Consider the following 13,975-nt stretch of genomic DNA (forward strand, 5'->3'; position numbering starts at 1 on the left):
GTCAGATCCATTCGTTGTCGTTACAACTTAGTAAACAAATTAAGAAAGAGAGAAAACTGGTAAGTTCTAGGGGTTTTTTGCTTCAGAATGGATACTGTTTTGAACACTGATCCTATCCTGGATTTCAAACACCAAGTGACACAGCAGGAGGGAGCATAGTTACATGTAACCTATGTGTTAGTGGCATTTGGGGGGGCGAATATTGTTCTTCCTAATTTTTTTAGCAGGTATAAATACTGTTACTTTATCAGAATCAGAAGATTATATTTTAATCAATAAATGACTGTATTTTAAGTGACTGTAAGTTGTTCAGTGTTTGAAAACTGAACCTTGAGAAACTGATGCTTCTAAGAAACCAAAGCAGTGTGTCGTACTCCTGGTAGTGGTGATAAAGAAAACACTGAATTGTAATAAAAAGGGAGCAGTATAAAGCCAAGGAACTGGCATTTGAGTTTTCACAAATATCTGCTCTGGGCAATCATCAAACATGAAACTTTTGAAACATGTTAGATGCATGAGATGCCACCTGGTTTTGTTTACTAGCGGGAAATTGTAGATAGTGAATTAATTATTGCTAGCTGTGTTTCAGAGATTGACATTGTGGTAAAGCCAAGCTATTAGAGATCAAGAAAAAGGAGGTCATTTAAGTAATAGGTGAGGATGTGGTACATAAGATACTTGTGTATTATATCGGCAGCTTCCTCTCCAGAAACCACTGATGTCACTCTTTGTCTTCATTCTGCGTGTGTAGGCATCACTGTCTTGAACACCTGTAATTGTGTTACACTGAGGACCGTGCTCCATGTAGTCAAGGGCACAAGAAGGGGATTTTTTCCAGATGTTAGACTTGTTTGAGATGCTGGATGTTCACAATCTTTTAGTTCGCAAAATTAAGACCAGGAACCTTCTGCCAAGGCCTCCTTAGGTTGCCAATTAAAATTCTTGATATTTTTTTTTTCCCCCCACTCAGCCCTCCAACACTCCTTTCTTTCCACAAGACATTAAGCACTTTTTGTAAGGCAAGTTTGCAACTGCCTTCCCCCTCCCCCACCCTGCACATAGACTGAAGTGTAGAGGAGCAGCAGTGCCTTCCCAGCCAAGCTGTGACTGCTCAGCCCGGGTGTGTGCGTATAGAGCACCATGCTTGGTGGAAATTGCTGTTGTCCGGCAATCCACTAGCAGCGATCATGATTAAGTAATATGAGCATCTTCATGATTTATTCCATCTTCACCTTTAAGGAGGTTTTCTTTGGCTTTGGAAGTGATGTGCGGAACCGAACTTTGCAACTAGAGGGGAGTTACAAGGCAGGTTTGTTGGTTGTGGCGCTGGGTGCGAGGGGGGTCGCTCCTCCTAACTTGCACACCTAATTTTACTCACAACACATATTTTTACAGTGAAGTTGGTTAGTTCCACCCGAAGTCTACACCTGCTAACTAGTTATTTGTTAGTTGCTTTCTTGCTTCACTTTAAAGGTACGGTTCATTTTAAATTCACTACGCATGCTCCCCGAACGTGGGGGATCCACCATGAGTAGGAGGTTGGGATCTCCCACTACCATGATTATTTTACCCTGGTATCCTTGAGTCGTATCGCTTCAGCAGTTTTTCTTTTAGCAGTTAGCAGGTCCTTGCCAGAAGGCTCCTTATTTATGTTCTTGTTGGGCTCACCTACGTCTGTGCTGGCTGTCCCTTCCTGAGGTGCCGAGGGGGCCGAGCCCCAGACCTTCTCCCGCAGACAGTGAGGCTCCTGCTTCCGTGTGGATGGTTCCCGTTATCTGTGCAGCTCCTGCCTGCAGCAGAGTTTTGTTTGTCACTGTATTTTCATCCTTCCTTTCTTTCCCTATGGACAGGTACACCTGAGCGCTTCTTGCTCTCGGTGAGTGTTTCGCTTTGATGCTGCCTTTGACCTTCTTGAGCTTCTGCTGCTGCTTGTGCATTTTTTGGCCTCTTTGTCTCTGTTTACCTCCTCATTATATACTTTCCCATTCTGAAATGTGTAAAACAGGTAAGTGGTTTAAAGGCACGTGATTAATATGCTGTATATGCACAGTGTTAACCCACCTGCTTTATTCTTACAGTTTATTTTTTCTGAGCTTACTGGGATGAGGTAAGTCGTTTTGTGTCGCCTGGCATCCTGCCACTCTGATCCCAACCAGGGAGTTTGGAAGCTGCTGTAGTAGTTTATATATAATTGAGTCTTTTGATGTTCAGGTCTCTTCATTGACAAGACTTTTGTCTATAGACCAAATTTTAATCAAGAGCGAGTAAAGAATTTGTTGAACGAGTTGTTTTATGCCAGAACTGTGCTGTTTTTTCTTGAAGTGAGGAAGTATTTGAGACCCTATGTCAAACTGCTGTGTCTGGTGGAGAGGTAGCTGCCTTTTTGATCTGAAAAACTGGAGCTTGTTTGAGATACATTCTGGTTTCAGGGTCTGCTTAATGTACAAGCTTTCTCTGAAAATTTAGTCAAATGTTCCCCGATGATTAAAATTAATAATATCTCTTTTTTTACTTCCTATTTCAGACAGTTCTGTAACCATGCTGAAAATAACTGACTTTACAATAGCTATGTCTATATAAATCTTAAGGTTTCTCTGTATCTCATTTCCTTTATCTGTATGCCTTAGCATCTGTTTTATTTGCATAATTCACTTCTGTGGTCAGTCTGTTATTAAAATTACCCCACTGTCATCTTGTGCTATACACTTGTCTTGATTTCTGATTATTCTTTTGATTATGTGGGATTCCTCAGCACTGCTGTATTACAAATAATAAATAAGACTGTTCCAGGGCAGGATGAGAAATACTGTAAGATGTTTGTAGTTGCTTGAGAAGATAAAATCCATCTCCATTCTCATGTTCCAGAAGAAGTGCACATAATAAATATTAATGCCAGATTGAACCTGGAAATCAAGTGAACGAGACCATCATGGGTGGGGTTTCCAGCCTGAGTTCATCTAATTTCTCAGGGCTTTCTCTTATTTTGCTTCTCTTCATCTTCAGTTAGTAACAGTTTTGCTTGTCTTGGTCACCATCAAGGTTGTCTTAACCTTTTGTGTCTGAGGTATCCTGAAGTCACTCTTCAGAGCTCTAGGTACCTGCTTTTCAGGCTGTCTGCCTAGCTGGGTAGAGACTGTTCCCTCTTCGTATCTGCCTCACTAGCATGCCATTCCTGCAGGATATGTGGCTGGGTGTCTGTTGTTTTTAAAGATCAAGTGAAGGCAAATCCATCATGTCCATTATCGTGATAAGTCACTGTATCCTGTTAGTGGGCTTACAGGGTTTTTTTGAGAAATGAAGTGTAATATGCATAAACCTTTGCAAGAGAATTGACTTAATACAGTGAGGTATTTTGACATTAAAAAAAAAAAAAAGACTAGAGCAACGTGTCACCCATTACATTGGTTTTCAAAACGGGCATGGCAGAAAATTATTGTCGTTGACCCGAATGGTTTCTAATAGGTTTCTGTTGGTTTTGCCTCTGGGCCTTCTGTTTAATACTTGTGTTAAAACAGTAATTTCTAAGAGTTGGCAGGAGCGATCAATACTGGAGATGGACAAATAAGGGATACATTTGTATTCCATATTAAATTGTATGCAAGTAAGCTGTGTACTTTATTATGGGAAAATGTAAAGCTGCTTTTCTAGGAATGGTGCAGGATTCTATTCTAAGCAGCAGCGAAATATCTAGAAAATATTTAGGAGTTAAGTTGCATTATCATGAGCTTTCTGTGTGATTCAGCAGCCAAATTACCCTTGACTGTATAAATAGTGGAAAATTGGATAGGAATAGGCAAATCATATTCCATCTGGATATAGTACTGGTGTGTCTGCAAAGTTCTGTGGCTGTTTTTGGTATCAAAGACAACAAGAAGAATGCTTAAAAAGTGGGAATACTGCTAAAAAAGGATATGAAAATGATGTAAGCATTAGAATATATGCACTTAATGAACAATATACAACACTTCTTAAAATTAGTCTGACACCCTGATACCTGCTAGAATGGCAAGATGGTGAAACACAACTACTTTAGGAGATTTCTGGAGTGTATAATGGTGTTGTTTTGAAATAGTTGGCTCATCCAGTGCCTCAGAGAGGTGCAAATTGCTGGCTGAGGAAGAGATGTGGTCTTGGCTGCAATGACCCTGAGATGTTACCGCTTAAGATCCCAAGGGTTGTGAGTAGCAGAATAAAGATGTCAATTCAGGATAACAGACTTAAATCTTCCCAGGGAACCAAAAGACAGGGTCCCATGGGAGGATGCTCTGAAAGGTGAATAAGCCCAGGTGAGTTTAGCAGATCTTCCAGGACAGCTTCCTCGGATTACTAACGTGATGCATCCTGATGTGCAGGACACCAAGCAGGCATGACAGACCACCACCTTGGCTTAACTGCTTGATGTGGAAGACCTGATGGAGCTCAAACATGAAAAAAGGACTGGCTACAGAAGGTGAAAGGAGGTATGGGATACCCAGGAGGGATACAGGCAGGCAGAGGGCACATTAGGGAAGTTTAGCTGCAGTTGAAACTCCAAGGGATTATAGGGCAAAAAGAAGGACTTGCATAGGTACGTTGTTAGCAAATGAAGACAAAAGAAAATGTGGATCTGCTGCTGGGTGCAGCAGGCCATTCAGTAATGAAGGACACACGGAATGGCTGAGGTACACGGTGTTTCTTTGCCTCTGTCTTAATTTGCAAGATCTGCTTTTGCCAGGTGGTGATTTGGGGTGAGAGGTGGTGCCCATGGCAGAGGATTGCATTGGACACCGCTGGCAAACTGGACACATGCAGATTTGTGGAAGGCATGGGTGAGGCAGCTGAACCTCACCTTGGAGGCAAAAAAGAGGCAAAAAAAAAAGAGGGTCCCTAGTGACTGAAAATGGGTCTGTCTTCAAGAGGGTGGGAAGGAGAACTACAGGCAGGTAAGCCTTGCCTGGGTCCCTGGGAACATTATGGAGCATGTCTTTGTGGAAGCTGCTTCCGTGGTCAGGAAGGTTGCCAGGGCAAAAATGTGAAAAATGTGCCTATCCAACCTCCTAGAAATGTGGGAGGCCACCGTGTTTCCTTTGGGCAGTCACAATGAAATCTGGGTACTGAAAGTAGGAGAGGCAGAAGCAAAGTCAGTCTTGAAATACCCAATCTACTATAATATCAATCACTGATTAATAATAACTAAAAAAAACCCAACCCAAAACTATGACTTGATCTGCAAATCAGGACCAGATTTCAAAGATAAATTCCTTTAAAAATTAAGGAAAAAAAATCTAAAAAGCTTTTTCCACTAAAAAGGTGTTATTCTTAAGCGTACATCAGTTTGTCTTTCCTTTTTCTGTGCTGGCTGTAAATATCGCTCAGATCCTGACTCTGCTTTAAAATAAAAGGTGTTGCCAGTTTGATTTTTAAAAAAATAAAAATCACTGACTGCCTTGATGTAAATCCAGTATTTAGGAGATAATCTTTTATATGGTGTTTCCTGCCCCTTTCAGGTCTCCAATCTCTCTCTTAATAGCTTACTCTTGTCTCGGCCAGAAAAGGTGGTGCTGGCCATGTGTAGGAAAATATTGAAACTAAATGTTAAACACAGATTTATTTAAAAAAAAAAAAGTATTAGTTGTATATTTAGTTGTATAATGCAGCTTTGTGCTGCATAATAATAATTGGTGCAGCTTTTATGGGTACCTTTGATAACTCCTTCCATGAAGTGACAGGTTATGTAGATTTAGTACAGCTTTTGATCCATGGCTGCTTCTGATACTCCAGTGTTTGGCTTCTTAACTTATAATCTTGCAATTTGTGCCTGTCCTTTTCATATTAGGTTTCAAGTGAAATAGACATGTTCATTTTGCAAATAGGAAAAATGATGAATATCTAAATGAGTGTTTAAAGTTCAAAAGTTGACAAAAGGCAGAAGAAAAGTCAATTTTCTTTTTCTTTTTTTTTTTTTTTTTTTTTCAGGAAATGATGGAGATGTGTTGCCAGAATCCCCTTCAGTGGAAGGCTGGCTGTCACACACTTCTTTTTTCCAATTAGTTGAAAGGAATCTGTAGTCTTTATTAAACATGGACCATGCGATTCAAGCTTTTATTTTAGTTAGATAAAACAGTATGAGGCTGTGCTCTGTTTGCTCACCACAAGTCTTCAGGAGAGCTGTGGAGAGCTAGAGGACTTGTGGCTTGGCTTGAAAATGTTTATTCTACAGAGGATGGTGATCTGAAAAGGCTCATGACTTCCCTTGGAAATGCCATCTTTGTTACTTTATCTGTTTTGGGTTTATCTTTGTTTTGCTTTTCTGGTTATTGGTAAGACACGCTTCTCTTCACGGCATAGAGTTGGCAAGACAACTTTACCAACCATTACACGGTACTGAAATTCTGTTGGTGCCCTTAGATGTTATAGTTTAGGGTCTGTTGGTGTTAGTTATATTCAGCATTTTATATCTTGGCCATAAATTTGCTGAGAGACAGGGATGTAATGATTTTTGTCTCCCTTCAGTATTTCTAGCCTGATTGTAGGTGCTTAATATGAGTATGTACCCTCTGGTATGATGGGTGAGTTATCTGGTGACTTTCCATGTCGTCGTCCACCCCCCTGCCCCTTAGCTAAAATTTCTTGCTTTCATCCTTGCAAATCACGTCTTTAAAAGTGGGCGTTTTTCAGTCTGATGTTAATGAATCACACATTGGCAATGTTTTCCCTGACGTGATAAACAATCGTTCTGTTAGTGTCAGATTAGTGAGCCACAAACTCTGAAATCTTTTACGTATTTTTTTGTTGTTTGTTTTTTTTAAGATGCTTATTTTGACAGCTATTACAGTGTATCCCCCAAATATCTTGGTCTTTACGTATCTTAGACTTTATTAGTTTGAAGGGAGTTGATAGTTTTGCTAGTGAGTCTGAGCCCACTTGGGGTTTTTTTTGCTGTTGTGGGGTGTGGGACGTTTGAGGGGAGGGGTTGTGTGGGGGAGGTTTGAGCGGGGTGGGGTGTTTGGGCTTTTTTTGTCAAATCAGACCTTCATCATGCTCTAAGGTAGGCTCTAGAGCTTTATTTTGATTCAGAAGTTTCCAGCTATCCGGGGCTGGAAATTGGATGATGAATCTTTATAGAACACCTAATAAAGAGCTGAAGTTAGTCATCCTTGTGATTTCAGTGTGCAATATTCTTTCAGGTATCAGCATAACACTTCTCTTACTCAAGGTGTCCTCTTTTCAGCAACATTTAGTATTAATACTGAGATCTTCATCATTTGGGACCATTAAAGAGACCGATACAACTCCCAAACAGTGGCTGTTAATCCTGCCTACATCCCAGTTTGGGAATTATCCAGATTATCTCTGCAGTTTCAAGTGGTTTCACAAGAAGTTTCTTTCTTCCTGCTGTAAATCCTTTGTCCTGTGCTGCAGTCCTGTTACACAACCGCCATACTCTGCGGGAAAGACAGTCAAGTGAATTAATTGCTGTATGGAAAGGAATATTATCCTTGCTGGTGGTGCTGGAGGTTATGTTGGTTGATGGTTTCCTTTTGTGAACTTCAGTTCAAGGCTGCTTTGGATTCCTTTTTTCTGTTGTTTTACTCTCATAGGTCACTAACTTACCATTTCTACTAGCTGGAATAATTAGTCTTTGCTAGACATCCAGTGATAAATGGGAAAGGAGGGGGGGAAAAGGGTAACAATTAATTTTGTTTCAGCATTAGACCTCAGCGTCTGTTCAGTGAGGTCGTGAGCATGCTGCTAGTTCACGAGGGGAAGTGATTTGTAGAATTTTTTATGGACAGTCTTGTACGTTTTCTTGTGAGAAAACTGCTGGATCTTGTGCCTTGTCCCATCCCTGTAATTTATCTGTACACTGTTGGAATGTAATGAAATGAAAACGTACTGACTACCAGCTTTCCCCAACGTGAGGTCTTGTATTATCATCAGTGTCTGAATGGGAGCAAGTGCTCAGATCGCCTTTGGTTTGTCCCTAAAAGCACACACAGCTCTCATTGCCTACTCTGACTTTCCTTTCTGTCCAGGTTTTGTTTCCAGGCAAATGAATACTGAAGGCTCAGTCTGGTCTGGGGGTGTCTTCCTAACAAGTTTTTTTAAAAAAGTCCTGAGGGGTTGACACAGTCCAGTTGTTTTTCATACAAAACAAACCCCAGACTTTTATTAGTGTGCAGATTTCTATATTATTTCATCCATGCATTGCCAGAAGGTTGAGGGCACCCTGGCTACTGACGTATTTGAGGGTTTTAACATGGATTTTAATTCTGGTAGTGACATAGAAACTCTCACCTGGAAGATGATTGGAAACTATTCCCAAGTTTCCAGTGCCACCTCCACAATTTTAATAGAGGATGGGTTTTTTTGCAGGTATTCAGAACGAAGCCTGACAAAATGCGTTGGGATAACCATAGAGACCAGACCAGATTACTGCCTGAAGCGTCATTTAAGTGACATGTTATCCTACGGCTGTACAAGGCTGGAGATCGGAGTGCAGAGTGTGTACGAGGATGTGGCCAGGGACACCAACAGGTGAGAAGAAAGCTTCAGCGCGAAACTGAGCGTGGCTGCTCATTGTATGCTTTCTGGAATACTCTCGAGTAGCCTGTCCTGACCTGTTGGCTTGAACACCCATTTAACATTGAATGTTGAAATGTTTAGCTCTTTCCCTTGCTTGTGTGGCCATAGCTACACAATAAGAAAAATTAATGAGCTGCAGTGGCTTTATGGATTTCTTTGTGCTACTGTGTAGATAATGGCTTGAGAAAGTGGAGTTGTTTGGGTTGTTTTATTTTAAACTTATATTCTTTTCCTGTATTGTACTTTTTTTTTTCATTACTTCATAAATAAATGCAGTTTTGTGAAATAGAACATGTGCCCAGAGAGAGCTCATAGTTCTTGCCCTATGTAATTCATAATCTATAGGCTTGAGTAGATACGATGCAGATCTATTGGAGGTACTTACCCAGCAAACAGCATGTTCTCTTTTTCTGTTGGGTATTAGAGAGGAAGGATGGCACTGGCAGGTACAGAGGGGATGACACAGCCAGAAACAATGCCTGGTGACAGAGTAACCGCAGTCATTCTAGGCATACAGGATTTCTAGGGATTGCAAAATATATTTGCAAGAGACCTGTGGTTTATTCCTTGTAATCTTGGACCTGTGGCCAAAAGAACAGTTGTCCTACATAGGAGAGTGCACAATGTGTTGTTTATCTCACCTCATCACAAGCAAGCCAATCTCTTTAGGTTGTTTTTTTTTTTTTTATTTCAAGTCTGATAATTCTGTGGAGATTTTGAAAGTGATTTTTCTCCTGTTTTTTCCACTTCCGACACTCATTCAACTTGCCTTTGTTCTTATTGCATATTCCAGTCACCTACCAAAGATGCTTAGTAACCATAATTGTACATAATGACAGAGAGATTATGGTTCAATAGGCAAAGCACTTTTTTGTTAACACCTACCTTAAAGGCAGTAATCCAAAACTGAAAATGTTGGACATTTTCTTTTAAGAGACTTAAAGAACCCAAAATTAGTTTCCTTCTATGGGTTTAGCTGTAGTATTGCTGGTGCATGGAAGCACAGGATGTCACTGCTGTGAAACGGTCAGGTTCCACATCTCAGTAGACAGGAGGAGCCATTTATTGAGTAGTCCAAGAGTTAAGAGCTAATATTTATAGGTGGTATGTTCCTCCTCTAGATGTCAGAGCTTTCCAAAGGAAAAGATCCATACAAAGGAATGTAGCTGGATCTCACTCTTAGGCTAGATGTATTCATTTACAGTTAATTGTGACAAATGGTAAATTTAACATTAACAAATTTCTCTTTACCTTTCAAAATCTTTTTTTCACCTCAAATCTTTTAAAGGTGTCCTATCCTGAGGTGGGACTTTAAACCCTCACTTAGCTATCGGTTCAGTCGTCTTCAGTTTTCCTCCAGTTTTGTCTGTCACATCGGAGCTGGTACCATAAATCATTCAAAGCTGTATGTCACTTTTGGCTTGTACATTTGCTAATGAACCCTTGCTTTCCTGCTGGTGAATCGGAAGAAGAAGGAAGTAGTGTATTACTGACTTGATTTCGGTCAGAAGTAATCCTGTATGGATTTATATTTTTAAAGGCGCTTTTCAAAGCTGCTTGCAGAATTCCTAAAAGGCTTTGCTGCAAGCTGTCTCAGAGCAGGGAGGGTGCAGGCTGTTCGCTCAAATGCCTCCCTCCAACTTCTTAGAACAATGAACTAGAATATACTTTTAGAGAAGGGTGATTCAAGTTTCTCTTCCTTTTCAAATGACCTCATTTTGCTTCTGTTCTTCTACTTTGTGGGGGATGTGTTTTGGCGTTAAACTTTTAATATTTTGCTTATAGCAAAATGTCAGATTACAACCAATTAGGCTAACTGTTTGGAAATTACTTTCTATTATGTTCCATAAGTCATTAGTGAGGTTTTTGAGTGCTTTTGGTGGCTGTGAGGCAGAAAAATATTCAAGAACAGATCTAGGCATCAAATAATCAAGTTATTGATGCAGCTCAAATTCCACTTCTAATAAGAAAATAATTTTTATTTATGAAGCAAGTCTCCACTTACTCCCCTCAGGCTATTCAAGGTCTTGAGTAATACTGTCCTTGAACAGTCTCAGAAAAACACCGTAATACTTCTGGGGGGAAAAAAAAAATTATAGTCATAAAAGTACATGTAGGGATTTAATGGAGGCAAAATATTCCAGCAGAGAGGAAAGAGGTCCTTAAAACAAGGGAAGTAGCTGTTCGGTTTGGTTAACATTAGGTTTCGGCAGAAGGTGTGCATTTGTAAAGGTGCCCAGATGGTGTTAATTTTGTATCCAAAGGACTCTGGAGGATAAAAGTAATCTGCTGAGCTAATCCATTGGCAAGGAATTCCAAAAGATAGGGTGAACTGGTGTGAAAGTGCAATGGGAAGAAAATGGGGATTGGAGAGGGAAGGTAGAAGATGCTGAGGGGATAGAAATGTCCAGAAATGTTGGCCAGTAGAAGAAGAGCTCTCCCAGCTGGGGAAGAGCGAAAGCAAGGACTTTGTGGGAAGATTGGTCATGTGTGATGAGGACCTCCTAGTAGCTGTTTGTAGCGAGAGTGGTTGCTGTTGTGGAGGCAGAAGGTGGCTCCTGAGCCATGGAGGTGGAAGGGGAGAGGAATTTCTTTGAGGTGTTTTATTTACGTGAGATTCAACCTTTGGTTCTGCCGTCGTTTAGGCTCCCAGTCTTTCCGAGGTCCTGCAGAGCAACCACAAGTTTAGTTTGGTTTGATGTCGGTGGAGAATAACATGAAATCCTGCAAGAGTCCTAATCCAGCCTATATTTCAGAGGTTTAGCACCTCTCAGAAGTTGAGAAGAGTTTGTGTTTCTCTAAAAAGAGCACTTGAGAGTTTGACAAGTATGTTGCAGGAAGATTTTTTAGCTAGCTGGTTTTACTTGGCCCCCATCCTTCTCCTTTTCCTCTTCTGTTGCTTTTGTTTCTGGTTATGCTTCATTTTGATTATAGGGTCTTCAGTGCAGTGTGCCCTAGCTTGTGCTGCGTATCAACTAGTATCATTGCTTTAAAAATTGAATATCATCAGCTTTCTAAAGTTTTTTGACTGTGATTTGTGTAGCAGTAGCCTTGGTGTGGTTCACTTGCTGTAGAAGTAGCAAACTGGACTACTTTCAGCCCCTAGCGTAGTTTGCTGTCTTGGCAACCGTGTTCCAAACTCAACGCTTCGCACTTCCTAGAGAATAATCTCAATTAAGCATCAAAATAGATCTTCACCTGTGTGATCCTCAATCTCTTTTCTCTCTTCCCAGAGGTCACACTGTGAAGGCTGTGTGTGAGTCTTTTCATTTAGCCAAGGATGCTGGGTTTAAAGTGGTGGCGCACATGATGCCTGATCTACCGAACATGGGGCTGGAAAGGGACATGGACCAGTTTATTGTGAGTATGGCTTAAAATAACCAGGAGTTTCTAGTGTGTTCCAGCTTTTTCGTCTAATGCGGCTTCTCTTTCTTAGCTCAGCTATTAGTTACAATCCAGGCCAGAACTGTTTCTTAAGGACAAATAATCTAAAATTCTTTTTTGAAGGTGGAGGGCGAGAAAGATTTGTTGAACTACTTCATCCAGAAAATTATATCCTTGCCTCATGAAAGACTGAGTCACTCGAGTCTCTGTGGAATATAGCTCTTCTGATATTAACTAGGACTCTTACTTTTCTCCAAGGTGGATTTCTTTCCTTGGATTTAGACTCGTACATGATTCAAAGTTAAAAGCGTACCATCTCGAAGGTAGTTAATTGCAAAGTAGAGTGTCTAGGTGTATTATATAGCATCTCTGTTCTTGGCTTAGTGCTATTCAGTATCTTTATTGATAATGTAGAAGAAAATATAAAATTATTTCTAGAGAAAATGAAATGAGGAATAAAGAGCAAATGGTAAACAGTGTAGGGAATTAACCGCTTCATCTGGTAGCATGGTAGATTATTTTTTTTTCTAGCAAAAATTAGGCATCCGTTTAAAATGGTGCAGAAATTGCAGTCATGACACAGGAATCCCAGGTATGTTTCTGTGCGAGGTCAGACTAGGTGCTTTCCAGCACTAAAAAGCTATCAGTGCCGTGGAATATATTGATTAGAAGTATGGGCAGAAAGCAATGGTTTATTGTGGTGTGCTGCAAACAGGCACATCTAGAAGGAACCAATCGAAAATGCAGCTGTACAGTACAGAAAGAAATTCTGAAAGCTGCCATGCATACTTTTTCTAAGGGGTTTTGTGCAGAATTCCTTGAGCTTTTCATGAACATAACTCCATAGGACTTAGCAAATGTTATGTTCATGTGGCAGAGTAAGAGGCTGGGGAAAGTGATGTGCACAAAACCAGAGGTAAAGACAGTGAGAGAGCTGAAAGTTAACTCAAAATTCCTGCCCCAGACTCTGTTGCTCCTGGATCATTTTCATACAATGCTGAAGGAGGTAGAGGTTGGATGTCATATTGCCTGTGTTTTCATAGAACTACTTGTAATACAGGGTACAGCAAAACCTGAGTCCCTTACTCAGTATCTCATGAAGTTGCAGCTGTAGTTCTGCATTCTTTACGGGCTTGCCATAAGCAATCCCAAGTATGCATACAGGCTGGGCAGAGAATGGGCAGAGAGCAGCCCTGAGGAGAAGGTCTTGGGTGTGCTGGTGGACAAGAAGCTCAACATGACCCAGCAATGTGTGCTCAGCCCAGCCAGCCAGCTGTTCCTTGGGCTGCAGCCAGAGCAGCGTGGCCAGCAGGTCAGTGAGGGGGCTCTGCCCCTCTGCTCCGCTCTGGTGAGACCCCCCTGCAGCGCTGCGTCCGGCTCTGGGGTCCCCAGCACAGGAGAGACACGGAGCTGCTGGAGCGGGGCCAGAGGAGGCCAGGGAGATGCTCAGGGGCTGGAGCAGCTCTGCTGTGGGGACAGGCTGGGAGAGCTGGGGTGGCTCAGCCTGGGGAGGAGAAGGCTGCGGGGAGACCTTAGAGCACCTGCCAGTGCCTAAAGGGGCCGGCAAGAAAGCTGGGGAGGGGCTTTGGGCAAGGGCAGGTGGCGATGGGACACGGGGGAATGGCTTTACATGAGAGAGGGGAGATGGAGATGAGAGATGAGGAAGAAATTCTTCCCTGTGAGGGCGGCGAGGCGCTGGCCCAGGCTGCCCAGAGCAGCTGTGGGTGCCCCATCCCTGGCAGGGCTCAAGGCCAGGCTGGACGGGGCTGGGGGCAGCCTGGGCTGGGGGGAGGGGTCCCTGCCCGTGGCAGGGGGGTGGGAACTGGATGGTACTTAAGGTCCCTTCCCACCCAAACCACTCTGTGATTAATGAAATAGTGTTAGGCTGGAAAGAATCTGTGGTAGAGGAACAATACTGACAAACAGATTTAAAGAGCTAAGCTTGGGTGAGACCTGGCAAAGAGGAGACTCTCAGGTATTTGCAAGATGTAAAACTGAGGAGAGAGGAATTCTTTAAGGCAGAATT

The 13,975-nt window shown here is 41.8% G+C and overlaps 1 protein-coding gene across 3 annotated transcripts in view; it reads left to right on the forward strand.

Annotated features, from left to right (window-relative positions):
• Positions 1 to 13,975, forward strand: part of ELP3 (elongator acetyltransferase complex subunit 3) — a 93,450-nt gene that overhangs the window by 24,355 nt on the left and 55,120 nt on the right. For all 3 annotated transcript variants that reach the window (XR_013928206.1, XM_080388051.1, XM_080388052.1), the window contains exons 8-9: positions 8,356 to 8,517; positions 11,799 to 11,925. Coding sequence is in view for 2 of the 3 variants with exons in the window: in XM_080388051.1 (XP_080244177.1) it covers positions 8,356 to 8,517; positions 11,799 to 11,925 (289 nt within the window). In the remaining variant the exon portion in view is untranslated. The remainder of the gene's footprint in view (positions 1 to 8,355; positions 8,518 to 11,798; positions 11,926 to 13,975) is intronic.

The sequence above is a fragment of the Falco punctatus genome (genome assembly GCF_963210335.1).
Source record: "Falco punctatus genome assembly, chromosome: 5".
NCBI classification, from domain to species: Eukaryota; Metazoa; Chordata; class Aves; order Falconiformes; family Falconidae; genus Falco; species Falco punctatus.